Genomic DNA, 26,841 nt, shown 5'->3' with positions numbered 1-26,841 from the left:
ATCCCCAACCAAATCGCTGGACGTCACTGTCCAGGCTCCATCAGCCAAATACAACAGTTGTAGAGTGGGAGTGACACACAGTTCATCTTTCTAAAAAAGAGACATTCACAAAGGAATGCAGCAGCTCTTTGATACCTCAGCAGGCAGCAGGGTGTAGGCATAAAACCGCTTCATGTGAGTCACCAGCTCATCTTCTGAGTAGTTCACATATTCCACAAATTTTCTGCTGAGGAGGAACCAGTCAGAGCCACCATCAACGGTGATGCCTTCTGGGATTTTTCGATCTCCTAGTCGCCACATGTGAGTGTCGCATTCAAAGAAAATCCTGTCTAAACCCTGCTTCCTTATGAACCTGTGGAGAGGACAGAAAAGAGAGAAAAATTGAGAGATCACGAGATGACCCGTGAATTGTAGCAGCAATTAGGAAGACAGCTATAAATACGCTCCTTGTTGAAACTGTGACCTGGTGGCACCGACCAGATTAAAACTGGAGAGATCTGACTTCATGTATCATTGCATTCAACGATTGCAACAGTTCAGCATTTTAATGCTGTCTACTGTAATTCTGCTGTAAACGAAAGTTTAATGGAACCTAGAGAAAGGGCCATTCATCTCCTTCATTACACACATCAAAAGATCTACAGATACACATGCAATCCATATCTCTCTCCGTACAGTCAACTGTGACAAGAAATGCAGAACAATTCAAGGAACTAATGGAGAAGCACCATAATGTAGATTGCATTGATCACTGCACCCACACACAATACAATGTAGTAGGATTCTGCCACTTATTTATAATAAAGTGTGAACAGAATGCTTTTTGAGGGCTATAGATAACATTTGGCGTATTCATGCTTTTGCTGCACCTGGGCATTTCCACACGAGAACAATCTTATCTAAATTCTAGCTACTTTCCACGGCTGAACTGCAGTTCTCGTCCTCTGCCGCAGTGGGGATAATTTCATAGGAAAATAGGAGTCTAGGAGCAGGCGAAGGCAATCTGGGCCTTCCAGCCTGCTCCATCATTCAACTAGAACATGGTGGATCTTCTAACTCAAGGCCATTTTCAACCCAAATGTTGAACTGGAATTTGGTGGGTTTGATGAAGCCGCCCTTTCCATACCGTGTCTGACTGAGACTGCCTCGATCTCATCAGTTTCTCACCGAGTGGGCTAAATTAAAATGCTCTGCTATTTCACTTTCACCTATTCCAAATGCCAGCTTTGGCTCAGGTTAATACTCTTGCCTCGAATTCAGAAAGCTGAGAGAGTTGCAGTCCAATGACTCCAGAGAAACTGACACAGTTTAGGCTAATACTACATTGCGGAAGGAAACAATTTTGGACATTGAAGGAATCGAGAGATAGTGCAATAAAGTGTGGCTGGGTAGATGATCAGCCATTATATCCTCGAAAGTTCAAATGTCCTACCCCTGCTATCAAAGTTTATTTATTAGTGTCACAAGTAGACTTACACCAACACTGCAATGAAGATACTGTGAAAATCCCCTAGTCGCCACACTCTGGCACCTGTTTGGGTACACTGAGGGAGAATTTACCATGGCCAACGCACCTAACCAGCACATCTGTCAGACTATGGGAGGAAACTGGAGGACCCGGAGGAAACCCACGCAGACACGGGGAGAACGTGCAAACTCAACACAGACAGACAGAGAGAGAGAGACCCAAGGCTGGAATTGAGCCCTGGTCCTTGGCGCTGTGAGGCAGCAGTGCTAACCACTGTGCCATCGTTTTGATGACTCTATACTTATGAATCAAGCTCTTCACCAGCATTTAACTATTTCTAAGTATTTAACAAGAAACACAGCATGACCTTTGATTTAGGTTTGCACCTTGCCTAGATTATTTTTCCTGAATTAGTGTAATTTCACATGTGCAGTGCATCCCGGTCATGAAATTTAAATGGTTTCATGCTGCATATTAAGATATTTGCCAGGTTATAAATCTCACCAATTAACTGACAAAGGCAAAAGTCAAAGACAGCTTGATCATGGCTATTACTCTGCTGGCTGAAACATTTCTGTAAAATTGGAAACACTACTAAAGCAATTGGAAACAAAGATCTACAATGAATAGTACAAGTTGCTCCCCAGGAAGGCAAGCAGCATTTCATTACTGGAACTACGCAGTTGGTGTAAATTCTTTCCAATTGCTTTCTGAGTCAGTAGGTTCCTATAATTATTCTAACCCAATCTAAAATGTCTCCTTGAATTGCTTTTATGTGATGTAGAAAAATAAGAAAAGAGCTTTGTATGTTTTCAGGAGATACCAACCATATCAGTGCTTAATGAATTTGAACAGTAACATATGTTTAAGTTTCTGTCTGGGATATAAAGGCCCCCACTGCAGTCTGTCTCTGATGTTCAATTACACTAGGGACATGTAGCTTTTCACTTAGAGCTGAGAAGAAAATCCTTTTCCCAAAGCTGTCTTGAATTCCTTGGATCTAGGAATTGGTGACAGATTTTAAACAACCTATTTCTACATTGTGACTTCTGGCTAGAAGAATGGGGATGACAAAACAAACTGAAGCGGCTAATTGGTTATGTGCAGGGAGCAAAAGTAAATTTAAACAAAATATTTAATGGACTCTGATTCTTTAGAATAAATGATACAAATATTGTGGGCAATTAAAGCGACCATCAGAGCAGATCAGAGACAGCAACATTGAGAAATAATAATCACAGTAGCAATGAAGAAGTTGTTTTGGAGCTAAGTTAGGAGTCAGAAGACCATTAGAGATGGAGTCATAGAGGTTTACAGCATGGGAACAGGTCGTTCGGCCCAACTTGTCCATGCCGCCTTTTTTTTAAGCCCCTAAGCTAGTCCCAATTGCCCACTATTAGCCCATATCCCTCTATTCCTATCTTATACCTATCTGTCTGAATGCTTTTTAAAAGACAAAATTGTACCCGCCTCTACTACTGCCTCTGGCAGACTCCCTTACCTTTGGGAAAAGATATTGACTATCTAGTTGATCTGTGCCCCTCATTAATTTGTAGACCTCTATAAGATCACCCCTCAGCCTTCTACGCGCCAAAAAAGTCTCAGTCTACCCAGCTTCTCCTTATAACTCAAACCATCAAGTCCCGGTTACACCCTAGTAAATCTTTTCTGCACTCTTTTTAGTTCAATAATATCCTTTCTATAATAGGGTGACCAGAACTGTACACAGTATTCCAAATGTGGCCTTAACAATGTCTTGTACAACTTCAACAAGACGTCCCAGCACCTGTATTCAATGTTCTGACCAATGATCAGATGGAAAAGATTCAAATGGGCCCCCAAAGCATGGCAATGGCATTAAAATGATTACTGCACACCAATCTTCATTTTGGTGAACAATATCCGACAGCTAGCTGTGGGTTAGGCTGTAGATAATAAAACTAAATATTTCTGATAGAATAAGGGACCTTAAGGTTACTAAGGTTAATTAGTCACAGGCCCAGATGATGTTCACCTGAGAATAAATAAAAGAAATGGGAGGTGTGCTTTGAAAGCTGCTTGCTCATAACTTCAACAACACACTAAAATCTGCATTTCACTGTGTTGGTTTGGAAAATGTCCAAGTAGTTCTAAATTTTCATAAATGACAGCAAATCAAATCTCAGGAACAACTGGCCCATTTTTTCATATCACAGTTACAGGGAAGATAATCGACAGGCTCATAAGAGTTACTCTTTATGATAGCACAAAGAGAAGGAAACATCAAAGACACTCGACACAACTTCTAAAGAAAGGTTTAGTTCCCTCATTTGGTGGAGAATAGGGAAAGGTTCAGAGGAGGGCACCTGTTACGATCCTAGCTGTTGTTAAATCAAGACAGATCAGATTCCAGAATAAAACCTGGCTCGATAGATCCTAATTTGTAATTTTTTTTAGAAATTGTAGAGGAAAGTTGCTGAACAAATTCACAGGGGTCTGATGCTGAACTTTCAATGCAAAGAATAAAATATTTATTGAATCAATAGAAGTGAACCACATTACATCAGAGTAAAAAGCTGAAAAGATCTCAATATAAACATAAAAAGATGATTCAAAGTCCCATTATTCCTTTACCCCAGCAATGTCTTTACAGATACATAAACCAGTCAAGAGTTACTCCAAGTTTGACACAAAGGCTTCTTGTTTGAGTCCAGCTCAGTTGCAAATGGTTTTCTTCTGGTGAATTCCTGAGCATTCACTTCCTGCTTCTCACCCAAATTCTATCTCACCCTGAGGCATCCAAAAAAACTCTTAAATTCACTATTCCTTTAACTGTAGAGCAAACAAAAGAATTTCCTAAACTTGCTGTTCCAGTAGCACCTCTGCTAAACTAACCACTTTTACTGAGCCCCATAACTGATTATTCAGTGAACTGCTATCTCACTGGTCTTACAGGTTTTCCTCGCAGAGCTTCACACCTCAGTGTTCTCTCTCTGATACACATGATGGACTTCCCTCTCTCAACTTTTGTCTTTTCTCTGTCTGTATCCTTGGATCACTGTCGCTAGGCAACAGTAAAGCTTTGCGACTAGGTGTTTTGTTTCTAGAAACACTGAATATTCAACCCCTTTTAACTCATCTGTAACTTCAATAATCGTAAGATTATATTTTTAAAGACCTTACAACAGCCAAAAGACCTGACCTTTCAGTCACAAGTCTATCCGGATACCAAGGCATCAATGTTCAAAAACAAAACCTCAATGAAATCGAGACGCTGTTTACCTTTCTTAATGTGGATGTGCCGGCGTTGGACTGGGGTAAACACAGTAAAAAGTCTGACAACACCAGGTTTTAGTCCAACTGATTTATTTGATAGTAAACTCACAAGCTTTTGAGGGGACTCCCTCTTCGTCAGGTGATTGGAGAACTCTCCATTCACCTGACGAAGAGGGAGTCCCCTCGAAAGCTTGTGAGTTTACTATCAAATAAATCGGTTGGACTAAAACCTGGTGTTGTCAGACTTTTTACTGTGTTTACCTTTCTTAACATATAATTCAATTTAAAATTATACATTGTTTATTCCAGAGCCAAAAATTATTCCTAGCTTAAACAATCTTGGGCTGTACACTGATTAGCACTGCTGCCTCACAGTGCCAGGGATCTGGATTCAATTCCTGGTTTGGGTCACTGTGCAGTCTGCACGTTCTCCCTGTGTCTGCGTGGGTTTCCTCTGGGTGCTCTGGTTTCCTCCCACAGTCTGAAAGACGTGCTGGTCAGGGGCACTGGCCATGCTAAATTCTCCTTCAGTATACCTGAACAGGCACCAGAGTGTGGCGACTCAGGGAATTTCACAGTAACTTCATTGCAGTGTCAACGTCGGGTTTACTTGTGACTAATACTTAAATTTAATAAATAAACTTAAACTTAATTGTTTAGATAAAAAGGCTGGGTAGATTTTGGGATGATTTGACACAGGTACAAGTGCTGAAATTCAGAGACTGCTTTAAAGTGAAGATGATCTGAGCTTTAGACATAATCGGCAGCCACATTTCTTTGCAATCATGAATATACAGAATTTGCATTTGCCTGTTGTGCTACTGGTCACTGTCATTACATATATGTTAGATAACAATGGATCTATAGGCAGGTCAAGTATAGTTCTCAGGTGAAGCCAGGCCAGTCTGCTGGAATTAATGGGACCAGGGTGTGGTTCGGTCCCCACTTTCACCGACATCGTACCCTCACTTTACTTCCACAATAAATTCCCATATTCACGTTTAAAATTGTGGAAGTGTCCATTTAAATTTGCGATGTAATGACATTCCCCTGCCAGTGGTGACACTATGCTCCACTAGTGTCAGTTTTCCCGCTGTTAACACACTCAGAAACCTGAGAAAACTGAGGAACTGACTGAAGCCAAGCATTGCACAGTCACTCACGGGGATCTGCAGTCTCCTTCAGAGTCTCGATCACCATGATACATATGTCTAATAATGATATAGACGTGTTTTAATATACTATAGATATATATATCAATCACAACTCCCATGTTCAGCTTTATTCTCATGTGTGCCCTTGATCTCCTTATCGACTGGTTGATTTGACATCGGATAATTTATTAATATTGTTATTAATTTATTGTGGGTAAGTTAGATATGTATACAAGTTTCCCGTGGCAGGAGGGTCGATAATCAGAGGACACAGATTTAAGGCAATTGGCAAAGGAAGCAGAAATGGCATGAGGATTATGAAGGTCTGGGACGCAGCGCTCGATAGGGTGATGGAAGCAGATTCAACAATAACTTTGAAAATAAATTGGATAAATATTTGAAGGGGAGGGAATTGGGGAAAGAGCAGGGCAGAGGGATTAACTGATGGGCCAAATGGCCTTCTTCACTACTGTATTACTCTGTGATTCTATGAAGGCAAAAGAACAAAAGAATAGACTAAGAAGAAGTAAATAACATGGGAGGTGGTGTATGAGGAGCATAACCATCAGTAAAGATCAGATGGGGTGAATGGCCTGTTTCCCTGGTGTAAAATCTATATAATTCTATTCCTTTTGTGTTCCGGTAATGCAATTTTTCAGTTGTTATATAGTTAATGACTCAGACTTGCCTTATTTGTTGAATACATATTTTGTACTTACATTAGGACAGGCTAATACACATATCTGAGTTTGTTTCTCTTGTGCCAAGTTGTGCAATTTCCTTCCTCTCCGTTTCTCACAACACGAGACTGAGAATTGATCCTGTCTTTACGTAACCCACCTGTACAGGTGTGCAGCATCCCCCCCACAGCCCAGAAAACCATCCCATAAAACTGGAGTTTTACAGGATCGCTAAAGTCCAGGCACTGGATTGAACTTTCTTATCATGTTTTGCGCTTTGTATATACTTCCCAGCTGGATTAACAAATGTTTGGTAATTAAACTCGTTGAACAAGTCTCCATTTTGAAAAACAAAGAGCAATATTTTGCGACAACAATACGAGAACTTGGCAAGTTTTAGATTCCACCATAGCCAGAGAAAAAAAGGATCAATGGCTGCAAATGCTTTACAGCGTTAATTATCATTTCAACACTGGTATAGTAATTGGATTTAGCTTGTGTATTTAATCAAAGACAAAACTAGAAGAGAAGCAGCATCAGCATCTCTACACAAGATTAAATATTAATTATCTACCTACATGCTCAGTGACAATACACTACAACTGGGCAGCCTAAAGAACCCTTTGATAATCCTGTTTGATCAGTTTGGAAACATGCATTATTCTCTCTCAGACTGCACATCAACTCACTAAAGTAATCACCCTTTTTCAAATTTCACATCTAGTTTACGGTGACCCATATACTTAATCATATCTGCGGAATTTATATTAAATATTAAAAAGCCATAAAATCCTTAATCCATCTGTTGACTCTTTAAAAATAAAATTAATCCATTCTTGGGAGTTTCGAGATTGAAGTGCCATGAAAGTGCTTCAGCATTTTGTGTTGTACATCCTTTCATTTTCACTGTGTATGAACAATGAATATATACATATAAAAATATATAACCGATAAAGCTCCTTTCACCATTGCATAGCGGTGATGATTTATTTTACAATCTTAAAATGGGAGTATACTCATCAAAGAAATATCTGTTCAAACCAAATCTTTCAGCTTACACCGAGGCCTGCATATTTTATTGGAGTCAAAAGGTGAATGGCCAACTGAGGGGGAGTGTGGGGTTCACATGTGTGTGAACCCAGAGTATAAGCTTCCTGCAGGTTCTACTGAAGGCAACTGAAATATTTAATTGATCGATAGGCTGACAAGAAAGGATAGAGGCTGGTGATTGGATTAAACATGGCCTGGGTGGGGATGGGTGGTTTGGTGAAATCAGCCATTGCAGTGTCTGATCATGGGGTGTATAAAGGTGTTTGCTTGGATGTGCCTCGAGAAACATTCCCATTCTTCCTGCCCTACAAGCAGTGCCGCAAAAAAAAGGTCGTGAATGTAGCCCAATCCATCACACAAACCAGCCTCCCGTCCACTGACACTTCCCACTGCCTCGGCAAAGCAGCCGGCATAATTAAGGACCCCATACACCCCGGACATTCTCTCTTCCAACTTCCTCCGTCGGGAAAAAGACACAGAAGTCTGAGGTCACGTACCGACCGACTCAAGAACAGCATCTTCCCTGCTGCTGTCAGACTTGTGAATGGACCTAGCTTGCATTAAGTTGATCTTTCTCTACACCCTAGCTATAACTGTAACACTACATTCTGCACCCTCTCCTTCCCTTCTCTATGAACAGTATGCTTTGTCTGCATAGCACACGGGAAACAATACTTTTCACTGTATGTTAATACATGTGATAATAATAAATCAAGTAAATAAATAAAGGCACTTATTTCAGGGATCCAACCGTTCTCACCACCTTTAACCTACTGGGATTCCAGAGCCACAGGAAAACAGGTCTCCATGGGTTAAAACTATAAGATTCAGTAAAATTGGAGGCCTGTTTAAAAGGTTTTACCAATCTACCAATTTGAATGGCAGAGCAGGATCAAAGGGCTGAATTGCCTACTTCTGCTCCTAATTCCCATGTTCCCTGCCTCCTGAGAGCGGATTGAGAGCACCTCCACTGACCTGTGTCCATCAAAACCGCAACTGGGCATGTTGGGATCAGGTCTGAGAAATCCCAATCTATTTTGGCAGTGAAAAATCTCTCTCCTCCACCCACCCTCCTACCTACCGCCAAGTATTTGCTATCAGAATAAAACACATTCTGAAAATTATAAGCAGAAAATTATAACTCGGAATAAATGCAACCATCATTGTTAAAAAATGTGCTTCAAGGTAATATCACAGGTTTTCAGAATGTTGATTGCTAATGTAGAATTAACTCAATGATCTGTTAAAACAAGGGGTATCTGCACAGCTTCAGGCATCATCATAGCAGTGAGACAAATTCTTTTAATGCAGGCAGATTTGCAGAATATTAGAACAGAGAACGTCAGCTTGTAAATTCACTGCAGCTTTGATTTTATTTTTCCCAAATCGCCTTCAAATGTGCTCTCTTGGCTGCGATGATATGATGTTCGGTACTTGTACAGCTATATTAATGATCTTCAATCACATAAAACAAGTAGCTAGCACAGCCTAATGGAATGAACAGGAAATTAAAACAAGATGGGCAGAATCTATCAATGCTTGCTAATGTATGTAATTTCATTGTGTACAGTGGAGTGGCAAGTTTCCCTTTCCTTCCTGCTGAGTGACTGTAGCCATCTGCATTTTGTATCCTGGATGAATCGGGGCACAGCAACGTATAACCATTCTGGGATAATTTGAAACTGATTGTGTTGATAAGAGGCAGAATTAAAGCCAGGCTGGGGTATATTAAAATTCTTCTCTGTGGTGAAAGCTGTAAATTGGGGACGCACAGGGATTTGTATCAGTTTTCCTTTATTTGCAGGTGTCTTTATTTGCGAAATAGCACAGTAAAACAGGCACACCAAATATCGCAAGATTGGCTAGATCGCCTCCAGTGCTCCTTTTTATCTCACACGTCCGGGATTATTTCCAATTATGGAGCCATGCCAGGAGAACACAATTTCAGTTCCATTTTCTGCTTGTTGGTTTTCCCAGTTTATTGCCTTCCTGGGATTCTCTTCCATGGAGGGAGGGATGTCCTGACAATAAGATCTGCTACATTGATAAATTTCACTATACAATCCATATAAATGGTCTGCAAGCAGGAACAGAGTGTGACACGTGGTACAGTAGTCAGCACTGCTGCCTCACAGCGCCAGGGACCTGGGTTTGATTCCCAGCTTGGGTCACTGTCTATGCAGAGTTTGTACATTCTCCCCATGTCTACGTGGGTTTCCTCTGGGTGCTCTGGTTTCCTCCCACAGTCTGAAAGATGAGCTCGTTAGGTGCATTGACCCAAACAGGCACCAGAGTGTGGCAACTGGGGGAATTTCACAGTAACTTCATTGTAGTGTTAATGTAAACCTTGTAAATAATAAATAAACTTAACTTGCACAGCAAAATTTGCAAATGATACTAAAATATGTGGAACAGCAGGCAGTGAAGAGGATATCAAGATTTTACAGGACATAGATAGGAGAGAAGAATGGGCCAAAATTTGGCAGATAGAGTTTAATGTGGATAAGTGTGGGGTTGTCCATTTTGGCAGCAAAAATAGAAAGGCAAATTATTATCTAAATGGAAAGCAGATGCAAAAAGCATCAGGGCAGAGGAATCTGGGTGTCTGTGTTCACGAATCACAGAAAGTTGATATGCAGGTGCAGCATGTCATAAAAAAAGGGTAAATGGGATGTTAGCATTTACTGCAAAGAGACTGGAGTATGAAAGTAGGGAAGCGTTGCTGCAATTGTATCGAATGCTGGTGAGACCACGTCTAGACTATTGTGGCCAGTTTTGGTCTCCTCACTTGAGGAAGGATGTGGTGGCATTGGAGGCAGTTCAGAGAAGGTTCACCAGATTGATTCTGAGGATGAAAGGGTTGATGTATGAGGAGAGATTACACAATTTATGCTTATACTCGCTAGAGTTTAGAAGGATGAGAGGGATCTGATCGAGGAATACAAAACTTTAAAAGGCATTGATAAAGTTAATGTAGACCAAATGTTTCGTCTTATAGGGCAATCTCGAACAAGAGGCCACAGGTAATAGGCTGAGAGGCGGTAGATTTAAAACTGAGATGAGGGGGAACTACTACTCATAGAGGGTGATGTATTTGTGGAACTCTCTGCCCCATCGCGCAGTGGAGTCTGAATCATAGAATTGTTGCGATAGATATATTTCTAATAAAAAAAAGGATAAGGGGATATGGGGAACAGGTGGAGAGGTGGATTGGAGACTAGGGTGAGGTCAGCCATGATCTGATTGAATAGTGGAGCAGGCTCGAAGGGCTGAATTTGCTGACTTCTGCTCCTAACTTCTATGTTCCTATGTGAGGTAGAGCCAGACAGCCCGCAGGAGATCTCAGACAAAGTGGAGAATATTAATGGGCGTAAGAGTTCTGTTTGGGCCTCTCTCCCTGCCTCATTCCGCAGCTGCAGGTGTCTGAGGTCTGGAGTGTTGGCCGGAGTCTGTGAGCAGTACCTGCCATACTGGAGAAATGGGATATAATCTTCCAGCTCTACTTTCACTTGCTCTGCCCAGCGACTCACATTTGGGGTTCAGAGCTCTGTTTTTACATGTTCAATGTCTGACTGCAGTCAGCTTTCTTCCTACTTCGCTGCTTCCACAGTCTGCACTGCACTGAATAAGAATCACATGGTGAAGGACTACTCAGTCTAAAGGCCCCCCCTGTTTAGGAATCTCCCTCCTCAGCTGTACTCGCTGTCATGCTGCACATCCCCACCTCGCTTGAAGCTTAATTGCCGAGCTTTTAGCCCCATTCTCCTTCGCTCCCCTAAGCTTCATTCCCCAATCTCCACATCATCTTGCCCCATCAATGATGAGACCCTCCTGTCGCATTTCTGGTGTTATGAGACTTCTTACTGCATTTCGGGATTCACAGAAACATAGAAGTAGGAGGCCATTCGGCCCTTCGAGCCTGCTCTGCCATTCATCATGATCATGGCTGGTCGTCCAACTAACTAGCCTAATCCTGCTTTCTCCCCATAACCTTTGATCCCATTCACCCAAATTGCTATATCCAGCCACCTCTTGAGTGTATTCAATGCTTTGGCATCAACTACTTCCTGTGGTATTGAATTCCACAGGTGCACCACTTTTTAGGTGAAGAAATGCCTCCTCATCCCCACCCTAAATGGTCTACCCTGAATCCTCAGACTGTGATTCCTGATTCTGGACTCCCCACCATCGGAAACATTCTTCCTGCATCTACCTTGTTTAGTCCTGTTAAAATTTTATATGTCTCCATGAGATCCCCCCTCATTCTTCTGAATTCCAGCAAAAATAATCCTAACTTCCCGAATGCTTGCCTGCTTTTCTTGGGGAGGGAGGTCAGGGATTGTTATGCAGTGGGTGTGAAATTTAATCCGATTATCAGCATGTAAATAATCTGGAGGCAGCATCCCAGGGAACCAGGTCCCTTTCCATTGGAACACTGGTCATTCTGGTGCACATTCTGCTTTTGGTGGAATGGGCATCTTTTTATTCAGCAGCAGACAAACCATCCTATTGCTGAACTTGAGCCCATTTAGTTCCAGACATCAAAGTGTTTTCTCTCTCTTTACAGATCTGACTAATGTAGTTGTCACTTTTCCACGTGTTGCTTCCTTGCACTCACCTGCGTGCTTGGTATTTTTCGTTGCAGGTAGACCTGGTGCTTTGAGGGCTGTTCCCAATTGCAATCACAAGTGTCAGAAATTTCAAGGGTCAATCTTTAACTATCACAATGCAAGTTAGTTGGGACTGTCAGTAATTTTCTGCAGGTATCCATTTTTGGGCGAACAGGTTTTACTGTACTAAACTCATAGAGCAATTAAGAAATGAAGAGATGGCACATGGATTTAGGCAGGTGTCTCACAACCATGAATCAGAGGTACCACTCACCTCGGAGTCACAAGATTGCCGCTTTGAGGGCCAAATGCTCTACTCCTGCTCCTGTTTCCAGGTTTTAGTTCAAAGACCTGAACACAACATCCAATGTCATACTGAGGGAATGCTGCATTGTCATCTTTAAGATGAGATGTTAAACTGCCTGCTCTCTCAGGTGGATACAAAAGGTTCCAGGATTCCTCTACAAAGAGGAGCCTGGGGTTCCCCGGTGTCTTGGCCAATATTTATCCCTCGACCAATATCCAAAACACATCACTGGGTCATCTTTCTCATTGCTCTGGTGTGAAAACTGACTGCTCTTATGTTTTGCATTATCTTCCCGCATAAATTTGGTTTCAAACTGGAGATGTCGATGACAAGTTCAAAATAATTCACTTTAAATACTTTGGAGTGTGGTATACAACTGAAACAAAATCTGAAGAGGTTCATGGGCTATTGACTGTTCCTGATTTATTTCACTATTACCCTCAAATTGTCCAACCGTAAGAGATTTTAAGGCCAGATCCTCACTGAGGTGACGAGTGTTTACAATTTAAAAATCATCAGTATGAGGAAATATAACTGATACCCATGTTAATCAAATCAATCCTAATTTTGGGGGATTTCATTTATCCAATACATTAAACCAACATCATTTTTTCTCTCATTAATAGACACATGAACTGGATTTCAGTGAATTACAGCTAAAGTATCATAGAATCTCTACAGTGTAGAAGAGACCATTCGGCCCATTGAGTCTGCGCCGACTCTCTAACAGAATATCTGTCGGAGGTGTGGTAGATAGTGAGGAAGGGTGTCATGGTTTACAGAGAGACTTGGACAAGTTGCAGAGCTGGGCCGAGGGGTGGCGGATGGAGTTTAATGCGGAAAAGTGTGAGGTAATTCACTTTGGCAGGAATAACAGATGTGTAGAGTATAGGGCTAATGGCAGGACTCTGAATAGTGTTGATGAACAGAGGGATCTGGGTGTATGTGTACATAGATCCCTGAAAGTTGGGAATCAAGTAGATAAGGCTGTTAGGAAGGCATACGGTGTCTTGGCGTTTATTGGTAGGGGGATTGAATTTAGGAGCCGCAGCGTCATGTTGCAACTGTACAAAACTCTGGTGCGGCCACACTTGGAGTATTGTGTGCAGTTCTGGTCCCCACATTATAGGAAGGATGTGGAGGCATTGGAGAGGGTGCAGAGGAGGTTTACCAGGATGTTGCCTGGTATGGAGGGGAGGTCCTATGAGGAGAGACTGAGGGATTTGAGGTTGTTTTCGTTAGAAGAAAGGCGGCTAAGAGGGGACCTTATTGAAACATATAAGATGATTAGAGGTTTAGATAGGGTGGACAGTGATAGCCTTTTTCCTCGGATGGAGAAAGCTAGCACGAGGGGGCATAGCTTTAAATTAAGGGGGGGTAGTTATAGGACGGATGTCAGAGGTAGGTTCTTTACCCAGAGGGTGGTGAGGGATTGGAATGCCCTGCCTGCTGCAGTTGTAAATGCGCCTAGTTTGGGGGCGCTTAAGAGATCCATGGATAGGTTTATGGATGGAAAGGGATTGGTTTAGGTTAGAGGGTCATTGCTTTTTAATTGGTCGGCGCAACATCGTGGGCCGAAGGGCCTGTTCTGCGCTGTAATGTTCTATGTTCTATCTTATCCAGGCCCTCTCTCCCGCCCTATCCCTGAGGCCCCACACATTTACCATGGCTAATACTCCCAACCTATGCATCTTGGGACACTAAGGGGCAATTTACCAACAGCCAATCAGGAAGTCAATAATGATGCTGAATTATTACCCCTGATTTAGTACATTAACACCATGAATAATGCTCAGCACACCATTCTGACAGTAAGGTGAACAACTCAGATTGTGGTACAAGGCATTAGGACAGAGAAAGGCCCTCCTGACTCATGATGTCCTTCGCCCCACTGCCAATGGTGAGGGATGGAGAAATGCACATCACTAAGCAGTGAGCCCAATAGGTCTGATAACCAATCACAGAGGAAGATGGAGCAACATCACCACACCAACTTTTAGAGATGCACCATAGAAAGCATTCTTTCTGGTTGTATCACAGCTTGGTATGGTGCATGCTCTGATCAAGACTGAGAAACTTCAAAGGGTCATGAATGAAGCCCAATCCATCATGCATTGACTCTGTCTGCACTTCCCACTGCCTTGGCAAAGCAGCCAGCATAATCAAGGGCCCCATGCACCCTGGACATTCTCTCTTCCACCTTCTTCCGTTGGGAAAAAGATACAAAAGTCTGAGTTCATGTACCAAGCAACTCAAGAACAGCTTCTTCCCTGCTGCTGTCAGACTTTTGAATGGACTTACCTTACATTAAGTTCACCTTTTTTTTACAACCTAGCTATGACTGTAACACTACATTATGCACTCTCTCCTTTCCTTCTCTATGAACAATATGCTTTGTCTGTATAGGGCGCCAGAAACAGTGTATGCTAATACATTTGACAATAGTAAATCAAATCATTATATTCAAAGATATAAGATGTCCATTTTGAATTAAGCTCATTGCTTCATTATAAATGTGAATGGCAATTATATAACAAGAGCAGAATGTCTATCTAAAGACAATGCAATAATATCTGCATGGATAATTTCAAGCAAATGTATTGTTAGCTTGATTTAGCTAATATCTTCCTGTGTGTTGAGTAATAAAGATAGATGACAAAGAGATTTCCATTTTGGCACAAGGTAGAAATGCATCCTGGCAGTTGTGAAAGATTATGTTCTAACTGGCCTTTCATGCTGATGAAGTAGACTACATAAGTCTCGATTCTAATTTGCTATCCTGAGTCAGGCTGTTATTGAATTCCACCCAGAAGTTGTAGAAACAGTAAGCCTTTCTGCTGATTAAGAGTGCATTTTCTCGAGATGCCTGAGCAGCAGGATGGGCGTAAGCAATGGTAGCTAGTATGCAAGAAAGCCCATTAGTGGCAAACTGTGCTCTTGGCTGGCACTGATGCTGCACAGTAAGAAGTCTCACAACATCAAGTTAAAGTCCAACAGGTTTATTTGGTAGCAAACGCCACTAGCTGGATGCCACAAATGAACTTGATATTTGTATGGAGGGCATCTATTATCCCTGTGACACACCGGGCAATTGCATAATGCATCTTAAGAGCATTCATCAGGATTGAGGCTGGAATGTGTCTGGGGGTCCTTTCACTCTGCCTCACAAAGCTCTCAGATATCAGCCACTGGTTCTAGCTCTGGTGGCTGAAGCTGAGGCAGTGGTATGATTTCATTGCTGTCATAGCTCCTTACAAACCGTTCCTGGCCTTGGTCTCCTGCTTTGCATGCTAAAGCATTGCCGGGCTTGAGGCAATGCCATGGAGCTCACCGAAAGAATCATAGAATCTTACAACACAGGAGGAGGCCAATTGGCACTATGCTGGATCTTTCACCTATTAACTTATAACTGTATTTGGGGCTGTATTCCCCTGCCTGGCCCGTGCCTGGGATTCTCTGCTGCTGTGAACGGAGATTTGACTGAGCGCCAAATTCTCTCTGTTCTCACTGGCAGCGGGGCTTGCAACACTGGAGAATCCCAGCCCGCTAATTGCCTTTGAAGGTTCGTAAGGAACTAGCATCTAGCTATGATCTTAGCTACCTAATGTGAAACATTTCTCATTTTTCTTCAGATTCTTTAGTCAATTATTTCAATCCATGACCCCTGGTCACTGAGAAGTCCTTCAGGCAACATCTCATCATTATGTGCTGCTCATTGGGTTTCTCCAGTAGACTGAAATTAGCTTTAAAATTGAAGAAATTAACACAATATTCAAATGAAGTATTTCCTGAGGAATTTGATGCAATCCAAGCACATTGTAACTGAATAAGCAAAAAAAGTTAATCTTGGGTCTCTGAACTGATATGAATTGGAAACTAATTTGGGGCATAGGCAAACTTTAATAATCCGTTCAGTTAGTGTTTGGCAAGTATAGGGTTAATGTGGGATTGAATATAGTGCCACCCACTGAGTAATACAAGAGAACATTGATGGACCGAATGGCCTCTTTCTGCACTTTAGGGGTTCTATGGTTCTAACACAGGATTCGCACTTTGGGGTTGGAGTAGTGTTGGAAAGAGCAGTGTGTTCCAGCAAGCATGGGAACAGCTCCCAGCTTGTACCATTTACTACTTATTTGCATAAAGGCAAAATTGCTGCAGATGCTGGAATATGAAACAAAAACAGAAAATGCTGATGAAGGGTCATCTGGACTTGAAACATTAGCTCTATTCTCTCTCCACAGATGCTATCAGACTTGCTGAGTTTCTTCAGCATTTACTATTTATTTGTAAATTGTCCCAAGAGTTGATAAAAGCTTGCAGTTAATCTACTTATGATTACGAAGATTCCTTCAGACCTATCGAACTGTAACTAACAGCCTATAACGGTTCCATCTCGGGATTATTCCTCTTATAGTGCGCTAACTTTCTCACAAGCCATTTAACGTATTTCTCAAGCCACTTGTAAAACAGAATAATAGCAAAATATGGATAGATCGATTAACTTCATCAGGTAAAATAAACCAAAATGGCTTCCTAATTTAGAACAATCTGAAATAAACACATATCAGCTGGTTTCTTCACTTCAATGCTGCTGTGAGCCCCCCCTAACCTCAATCCATTTTCCTCAGCCAAGTATTGTTTAAGAGGCTATGTAACTGCTGATGGTGAGGGATCTACCACTGCTCAGGGAAGAGAACTCTGACCATGTTGCAAATATTGTCACTGCAGCACTGGGACAGAGACAAGTGACATTAAGAGAGACCACAAGATATAGCAGCAGAATTAGGCCATTTGGTCCATCGAGTCTGTTCCGCTTGGGACAGAAGGACTTTAATTTTTGGGAGGAATAGAACAAAGAAAAGTACAGCACAGGCACAAGCCCTGTTCCTCATCCTCCGTTGTTCCAGTGAGGACAAATCACGTTTCTCCAACCTCTCCTTATAGCTAATGCCCTCCATATCAGACAACATAGAACATAGAACATAGAACACTACAGCACAAACAGGCCCTTCGGCCCACGAGTTGCGCCGATCACATCAACACCTACCAACCTACAGACCTATCTATAACCCTCAATCTCATTAAACCCCATATACTCATCCAGAAGTCTTTTAAAAGACCCCAGCGAGTTCGCCTCCACCACCACTGACGGCAGCCGATTCCATTCACTCACCACCCTCTGAGTGAAAAACTTACCCCTAACATCACTTCTGAACTTCCCTCCTTGCACCTTAAATCTGTGTCCTCTCGTAGCAACCATTTCAACCCGGGGAAATAGCCTCTGAGAGTCCACCCTATCTATTCCTCTCAACATTTTGTAAACTTCTACCAGGTCGCCTCTGAACCTTCGTCTCTCCAGGGAAAAGAGTCCCAGCTCCCTCAACCTAACTTCATAAGGCATGCCTCCCAGTCCAGGCAACATCCTTGTAAATCTCCTCTGTACCCTCTCAATAGCTTCTACATCTTTCCTATAGTGAGGCGACCAGAACTGCGCACAATACTCTAAATGAGGCCTGACAAGGGTCTTATAAAGTTGCAGAATTACCTCCCGGCTCCTAAACTCAATCCCTCGATTAATGAAGGCCAGTACACCATACGCCTTCTTGACCACCTCCTCCACCTGCGAGGCCGATTTAAGAGTCCTGTGGACCCGGACCCCAAGATCCTTCTGCTCTCCAACACTACTCAGACTTCTGCCCTTGATAGTGTACTCGTTCATCCCGTTGGTTCTGCCAAAATGGACGACTACACATTTATCCGCGTTGAAGTCCATCTGCCACTTCTCCGCCCAGTCCTGCATCCTATCTATGTCCTGCTGCAACTTTTGCCATCCTGTAAATCTTTTCTGTACCCTCTCCAAAGCCTCCACATCCTTCAGGTAGTGTTGCGACCAGAATTGAACACGATATTCCAAGTGCAGCCTAACTAAGGTACTATTAAGCAAGGACTGTCACACTTGTGCTTTTGCAGAAATTAGACCTTCTGCAGACAAATGTTGGAGGTAAAATGGAGGGAGTTGAAGCTGTTAGAGCATCCTCTTCTTCCATCTTCCCCAATTCCTCGACCTTACTGCCACCTTCCATCTGGTGACCTAAGCAAATCGGTTACAGAAGGCGTGGACAGCAGAAAAATCGCCGAGGACAGACAAGGCTTAGATCCTAGATTGATGCTTTAATGATCAATTAATAGAAAATGAGACAAACAGCTCAGATTGATTTAAAGCAAATCTGTGTAAACAAATGGGGGAGAAAGGAATAGAAGGGTTGGCTGATTGATAAAGTGAAGAGGAATGGTAGGAAACTTGTGTGCAGCAGAAACATTGGCATAGAGCTACTGGATCGAAACACCTGTTTCTGTGCTATTGACTATATGCAACTTTATGCAACGTTTAATTCAAAGAGACACTTCACAGATGTTCCAGTAGGTTTGCAGCAGAATTCACTGAAAGCTAGTCCATTTAAAATAGCTACATAAACACAAACGAATGGGGGGGGCGGTGGTGGGCTCATAAAGACTTATAAAATTCTAACAGGACTAGACAGGATAGATGCAGAAAGGATATTCCCGATGGTGGGGGAGTACAGAACCAGGGGTCACAGTTTGAGGATTTGAGGTAGACCATTTAGGATGGAGAGGAGGAGACAATGTCTTCATCCAAAGAATGGTGAGCCTGTGGAATTCCTTATCACAGGAAGCAGTTGATGCGAAAACATTGAATGTATTCAAGAGACTGCTAGACATAGCACTTGGGGCGAGTGGGATCAAAGCTATGGGGAGAAAGCAGGATTATGCCTTTGAGTTGGACAATAAGTCATGATCGTGATGAATGGCAGAGTAGGCTTGAAGGGCTGAATGGTCTCCTCTTATCTTCCACATTTCCATGTAATCTTAGACAAGCCTTTCACTCTCATATGGATTTGAAAAGACCTTCTATAAATATCAGCAGAACTAGCTTATTCCAATCTGTAGAATTTGTATAACTCTGTGCCCAGCTCAACATCCCAGTGTTTTGATATAAGGCGTATGTAATTTATCTGGTTATTTGGGAAGAAGTTGAAACATGATCTGTACTGGTTATATAACTTCAAAATAAATGATAAATGTACCATTTATTTATATTCTGTTTCTAAAGTAAGCCAGATTAAAACAGCTGTGTTCACTCAATATTCCATCAAAGGCAATCATTGTTTGACCAATTCATGGAATACATAAATCTTTTGTTCCTATATTTTGCCTATTTCCCCAGGGATTGAGGCAAGGGGTTTGACTGGGATTGGGGGTGGCACGGTGGCACAGAACTGCTGCCTCACAACACCAGGGACCTGGGTTCAATTCCCAGCCTGGGTCACTGTGTGGAGTTTGCACGTTCTCCCTGTGTCTGTATGGCTTTCCTCCAAGTCTTCCTGTTTCCTCCCACAATCCAAAGATGTGTGGGTTAGGTGGATTGGCCATGCTAAATTGTCCCTTAGTATCCCAAGGTGTCAGCTTAGGAGGATTAGCAGGGTAAACACTTGGGGTTACGGGGAAGAGGGTGCGATTTCCCCTTAGTGTCAGGGAATTAAGTGGGGTTATAAGGATAGGGCCTGGGTGGGATTGTTGTCAGTACAGACTCGATGAACTGATTGGCCTCTTTCTGCACTGTAGAGATTCTGTGACATTGAGATACTGATTAAGAATAGCCTTGAAACAGAAATGGAGATGGACACTGGCAGCTTGCAGCAGAGTGGTAAATCACTTCAAGTTGGAGATCTGGATTTTTGGAAAGTGGTTGCCAAGTGCTTGGCCCACTTTTGTGCTCCAGTGTACTTTTAGTGGATGGAATGAAGGTCAGTGGAAACAACAACCTTAGGTTCTACTTTTACTTATTAGTTAAGGGATGCGTCCATTTCTGCTTGCTGGGAAGGGTCCATGCCAACTGCACTCATGTGAAATGGACACCCAGCGTTGTTGGGCAGAAGTTAAGTGTATTCCTGTCTATCTTAACCCTCTTCCAATTTTTAAAAACATCCTTCCAGCTGGCACTCAGGTTCTGGAGTCTTTGTGCCAATTGATAGGAATTATATTTTGTCCCACAGCACTATTGGCACCCATTTCCAAGAAGAAGCTCTTTCCAAAGTGATTAGAAATTATGCCAAGCTACTGAGGTGTGCTGTACCTCCCAGCTGGTATCCTCACACTGTCTTCTGCGCACAGAGGTGAAGGTTCCTTACTTTGGCAGATGATTAGTGTAGGTGGGGGTTCCTATTCCCAAACCCAGGAGCAGAAATCTCGGCCAGTGTTTTTGCAGGTGCATCACGCAGTTAGGAAGGCAAAAGATATGTTAGCCTTTATTGCAAGGGAACTTGAGTACAGCAGAAAAGAAATCTTGCTGCAGTTGAATAGAGCCTTGGCGAGACAGCACCTGGAGTAGTGTGGGCAATTTTGGTCTCCTTACCCAAGGAAGGATATACTGGCCATAGGGGTGCAATGAAGGCTCACCAGACTAAACCCAGGGATGGTGGGATTGTCCTATGAGGAAAGATTGAGGAGATTAGACCTGTATTCTCCAGATTTTAAAATAATGAAAGGTGACCTCATTGAAGTGAACAATAAGCTTACAGAACTTGACAGGGTAGCTGCAGGAAGGTGATTTTCCCTGTTCTTCTTTGGGATGGAGGGGGCAGCGTGTGTGTGTGAAGTGACTAGTGTCTGCAACAGGGAAACAGACTCAGAATAAGAGGTGGCCAATCAGGACCAAGCCAAGGAGGCAGCGAGTAGTGAATCTTTGGAATCCTCTACCCCAGAGAGCTGTGAAGGCTCAGGCATATCTAATGCAGAGGTCAACAGATTCCTAAGATACAAAAAAAAAATCAAGGGATACGAGATAGTGTGGGAAGAGGGCATTGAGGTAGAAAATCAGATATGATTGTGTCAAATGGCAAATAGGCTTAAGGGGCCAAATGGTCTCCTCCTGCTCCTGTGGGTTTTCTTTTAGACATTAAGAGAAAAAGGCGGTTTGGATGAAGGACCCAAATGAAGTTGAGGTAGAAGGATCAGCTACGATCTTACTAAATGGTGAAGTAGGCTCAAGAGTATGAAAGGCTTTTCTTGTTATTTCATACATGATCACGTTGCCTGCTATGCGTATTTCATCTCTGCCACTAACATAGAACATTACAGCGCAGTACAGGCCCTTCGGCCCTCGATGTTGCACCGACCAGTGAAACCAATCTAATGACCCTCTAACCTAAACTATTCCAATGTTATCCATATGCCTATCCACTGACCATTTGAACGCCCTAACAGGTGTGTTTAGAACATAGAACATTACAGCGCGGAACAGGCCCTTCGGCCCACAATGTTGCGCCGACCAGTCTTATTTTTAAAAAAAAACATTGACCCACTAATCTAAACCAATCCCTTTTCGTCCATAAACCTATCCACCAATCTCTTAAACGCCCCCAAACTAGGCGCATTTACAACTGCAGCAGGCAGGGCATTCCAGTCCCTCACCACCCTCTGGGTAAAGAACCTGCCCCTGACATCCGTCCTATAACTACCCCCCCTTAATTTAAAGCCATGCCCCCTCGTGCTAGATTTCTCCATCCGAGGAAACAGACTATCACCATCCACCCTATCTAAACCTCTAATCATCTTATATGTTTCTATAAGATCCCCTCTTAGCCGCCTTCTTTCCAGTGAAAACAACCCCAAATCCCTCAGTCTCTCCTCATAGGACCTCCCCTGCATACCAGACAACATCCTGGTAAACCTCCTCTGCACCCTCTCCAAAGCCTCCACATCCTTCCTGTAATGTGGGGACCAGAACTGCACACAGTACTCCAAGTGCGGCCGCACCAGAGTTGTGTACAGTTGCAACATGACGCTGCGACTCCTAAATTCAATCCCCCTACCAATAAACGCCAAGACACCGTACGCCTTCTTAACAACCTAATCTACTTGATTCCCAACTTTCAGGGATCTATGTACACATACACCTAGATCCCTCTGCTCCTCCACTCTATTCAAAGTCCTCCCGTTAGCCCTATACTCAACACATCTGTTATTCCTACCGAAATGGATTACCTCACACTTCTCCGCATTAAACTCCATCCGCCACCTCGCAGCCCAGCTCTGCAACCTGTCCAAGTCACCCTGCAAACTTCGACACCCTTCCTCACAATCTACCACACCTCCGACTTTGGTGTCATCAGCAAACTTACTAATCCACCCAACTATACCCTCATCCAGATCATTAATAAAGATTACAAACAGCAGTGGCCCCAAAACAGATCCCTGAGGCACACCACTCGTAACCGAACTCCATGATGAATAATTACCATCAACCACCACCCTCTGTCTCCTATCTGCTAACCAATTCCTGATCCAAGTACCTAAATTACCACCAATCCCATACATCTGCATTTTCTGCAGAAGCATACCATGGTGAACCTTATCAAACGCCTTACTAAAATCCATATATACCACATCTACTGCCTTACCCCTATCCACCTCTTTGGTCACCTTCTCAAAGAACTCAATAAGGTTAGTAAGGCACGACCTTCCCGCTACAAAACCATGCTGACTATCTCTAATCAATTTATTACTCTCCAAATAACTATAAATCCTATCCCTAATAATTCTTTCTAAAACCTTGCCCACTACAGAAGTAAGACTCACTGGTCTATAATTCCCAGGGAAGTCTCTGTTCCCCTTCTTAAACAATGGGACAACATTCGCTGTCCTCCAATCTTCCGGTACTATACCAGAGACCAACGACGACCTGAAGATCAGAGCCAGTGGCTCTGCAATCACCTCTCTTGCCTCCCATAGAATCCTAGGGTAAATCCCGTCTGGACCAGGGGACTTATCTATTTTCAACCCATCTAGAATATCCAACACATCCTCTGTATCAACTACAATACTTTCTATTTTACACCCCTTCACCCCAGTGACCTCCTCAGCTACATTCATATCGTCCTGCGTGAACACCGAAGAGAAATAATGGTTCAATGCCTCTCCAATCTCTTCCGGTTCCACACACAACTTCCCCCTACTGTCTGTAACTGGCCCTAATCTTGCCCTAACCAACCTTCTGTTCTTGACATACCTATAGAACGCCTTAGGATTCTCCTTAATCCTATCAGCCAAAGTCATCTCATGCCCTCTTCTAGCCCTTCTTAACTCCCTCTTCAACTCCCTCCTAGCCAATCAAAGCTTTCTACTGCACTACCCGAGCCCTCAAGCCTCATCCGAACATAAGCCTCCTCCTTCTTCCTAACCATCAAATCAACTTTTTTTGTGCACCACGGTTCCCTAGCCCTACCAATTCCTCCTTGCCTGACAGGGACATACCTATCACAGACCCACAGTAGCTGCTCCTTGAACAAACTCCACATTTCAGACGTTCCTAGTCCCTGTAATCTCCTAGTCCAACCAATGCTTCCTAATTCTCTCCTAATGGCCTCATAATTACCCTTCCCCCAGCTAAAATTACTGACCCGAGGTTCATGCCTATCCCTTTCCATCACTAAGGTGAACGTAACCGAATTGTGGTCACTATCACCAAAATGCACACCAACTTCCAAGTCTAGCACCTGGTCTGGCTCATTTCCCAGCACCAAGTCCAATATAGCCTCACCTCTAGTTGGCCTATCTACATATTGAGTCAAAAAACCTTCCTGCACACTTTGAACAAAAACTGACCCCTCTAACGAGCTAGAGCTATAGCAATTCCAATCAATGTTAGTAAAGTTAAAATCCCCCATAACAATTACCCTATTACTTTCACTCCTAACCAGGATCGTCTCTGCAATCCTTTCCTCAACCTCTCTAGAACTTTTTGGAGGTCTATAAAAGACTCCCAACAGGGTGACCTCTCCTCTCCTATTTCTAATTTCTGCCCATACTACCTCAACAGACAAGTCCTCATTAAACTTCCTCTCTGACACTGTGATATAGTCCTTGACCAATAATGCTACTCCACCCCCCCTTCTACCTCCTTCTCTACTCCAACTAAAGCACTTGTACCCCGGCACCTGCAACATCCATTCCTGACCCTGCTCTATCCACGTCTCTGAAATGGCCACAACATCAAAGTCCCAGGTACTGGTCCACGCTGCAAGTTCATCCACTTTATTGCGAATACTCCTTGCGTTAAAGTATATACATTTCAAACCTCGCTCCGCCCCACCCCCACAATGCCATGCAATGCCGTCCCCTTCTATGCCCCCCTCACTTTCGCCCCCTCTACCCAGGATCCCACCCCCCCTCTGAATCAGTTTAAACCACTCCGCATAGCCTTCACAAATTTACCCCCCAGGATATTTGTTCCCCTCTGGTTCAGATGTATACCATCACTCTTATAGAGATCCCACCTTCCCCAGAATGAGCCCCAATTGCTCAAGTAATTAAACCCCTCCCTCCTGCACCATCCCCTCAGCCACAAGTTCAAACTTTCCCTCTCCCTATTCCTCTCTAAACTATCCCGTGGCACAGGCAAGAGTCCAGAGATAACCACTCTGTTTGACTTGGCCTTTAGTTTCCATCCCAACTCCATGAAACTCTGCTTAATATCCCCTTCCCTTAGCCTCCCTATGTCATGTGTCCCCACATGAATTATAACTTGGGGTTGATCACCCTCTCCCCTAAGAGTCTTGAATATCCTCTCCGACACATCCCGGACCCCAGCCCCTGGTAGGCAACACACCAGCCCTGAATCCCTACCCTTACTACCAACTCTCCTATCCGTCCCTTTAACTGTAGAGTCCCCAATCACGAGGCCCAATCTCTTGCATCCCCTAGACACCTGAGCTTTTACAATAGGCTCACCCCCAGAGTCCTGCTCCCTTTGGCTATCCCCAGTTGATGCTTCCTCAACTGTAGCCTCCAGGACCGAAAACCTATTTTGGAGGGGAACAGCCCCAGGGGATTCTCCTCCCACATGCTTCTTTCCCCTCCTCTTGACATTGACCCAAGACTGATTACTAGGAGTGACTATTTCCTTAAAACTCCTATCAATGTCTCTCTCTGCCTCACGAATTATGCGGAGCTCATCTAATACCACCTCCAGCTCCTTAACACGCTCCTCCAGAAGCTTCAATCTAAGACACTTCCTACAAGTAAAATCCCCTGAAACACTACTGGATTCCCTCACCACATACATCCCACAGGAGATGCAGCACACTGCCCGAACTGCCATCCCTGAAACAGGTAACAGCAAAAAAAAAGTAAAAAATATAAAAAAAAACTTCCCCACACTTATAATTAGGTTAGAGGAGGTGGGAGGGTGGCATTCTCTACTAGTGTAGAGAATCGGGTATCCTCTCTGGACTAATTTATAGGGTTAGAGGCCTGAAAAAAAAACTACAACTACCGGTCGATGCCCTAGTGACGACTTCCGGTTTCTAACTAATTTTAAAAAAACGCCGAAAAAAAAACTCGCAACTGAAACTAGAATTAAACAGTTAAGCAAAATAAACAGAAAAAAAACGCACCTTTTTACTGCCTCCTTACTCGCACAAAAATCGCTGCCTCTCGACTCTGCTCCAACGGAACAATGAGGATTAGATGAGTGTTTAGATGTGAATATACAATTGCAAAGTAATGGCTGGTTGGACAGTCCACTTCTCTTCAGTCCAATCTCCTACAATTCCTTTTTTGGTCTTAATGCAGTAAGGAAACAATAGCTTTCAATATATTTGTCACAATAATCAGGGAGCAATTCCGCTATATTAAGTCCTATGGTTTCACTGAGATGGTTGGTTTTTGTTGGGACTGTCTGGCTTATTTTGTGCTTCCTTTAGAATGTCCAAATAAATATTGTATTAGTGAGAGTCAGGACCCCTGTGCTTATCCTTGTAAGACAATACTGGGCAATAATGTTAGTATGTTCATCAGAAGGGACCCATTACACTGGTTAGAACACAACTAACCTTTCCTTAAATGAGTGCGCTGAATGCATTGCCCATTGCATAAAGTTCATTTATTAGTGTCTCAAGCAGGCTTACATTAATACCTCAATGAAGTTATTGTGAAAATCTCCTTGTCACCCTGTTCGGGTACACTGAGGGAGAACTTAGCACGGTCAATGCACCTAACCTGCACATCTTTGGACTATGGGAGGAAACCGGAACATCTGGTGGAAACTCACGCAGACACAGGGAGAAAGTGCAGACCTTGCACACACACAGTGACCCAAGCTGGGAGTTGAACCTGGGTCCTTGGCACTGTGAGGCAGCAATGCTAACCATTGGGCTGCCCCTTGCATTGGGATGCTACACAGTAATTTGCTTAGGATCTGCAATGTAAAATACTTACGATGAACAATGCCAGC

The 26,841-nt window shown here is 43.1% G+C and overlaps 1 protein-coding gene across 1 annotated transcript in view; it reads right to left on the bottom strand.

The window, feature by feature from the left end:
- Positions 1 to 26,841, bottom strand: part of xylt1 (xylosyltransferase I) — a 310,055-nt gene that overhangs the window by 58,278 nt on the left and 224,936 nt on the right. Inside the window, exon 12 of the mRNA XM_080206192.1 lies at positions 136 to 352. Coding sequence (XP_080062318.1) covers positions 136 to 352 — 217 coding nt within the window. The remainder of the gene's footprint in view (positions 1 to 135; positions 353 to 26,841) is intronic.

This window comes from Carcharhinus amblyrhynchos, chromosome 18 (assembly GCF_965287045.1).
Source record: "Carcharhinus amblyrhynchos chromosome 18, sCarAmb.v2.hapA, whole genome shotgun sequence".
NCBI lineage: Eukaryota > Metazoa > Chordata > Chondrichthyes > Carcharhiniformes > Carcharhinidae > Carcharhinus > Carcharhinus amblyrhynchos.
The sequence above is the reverse complement of the archived record's forward strand: the minus strand, read 5'-3'. Positions and strand labels throughout refer to the sequence as shown.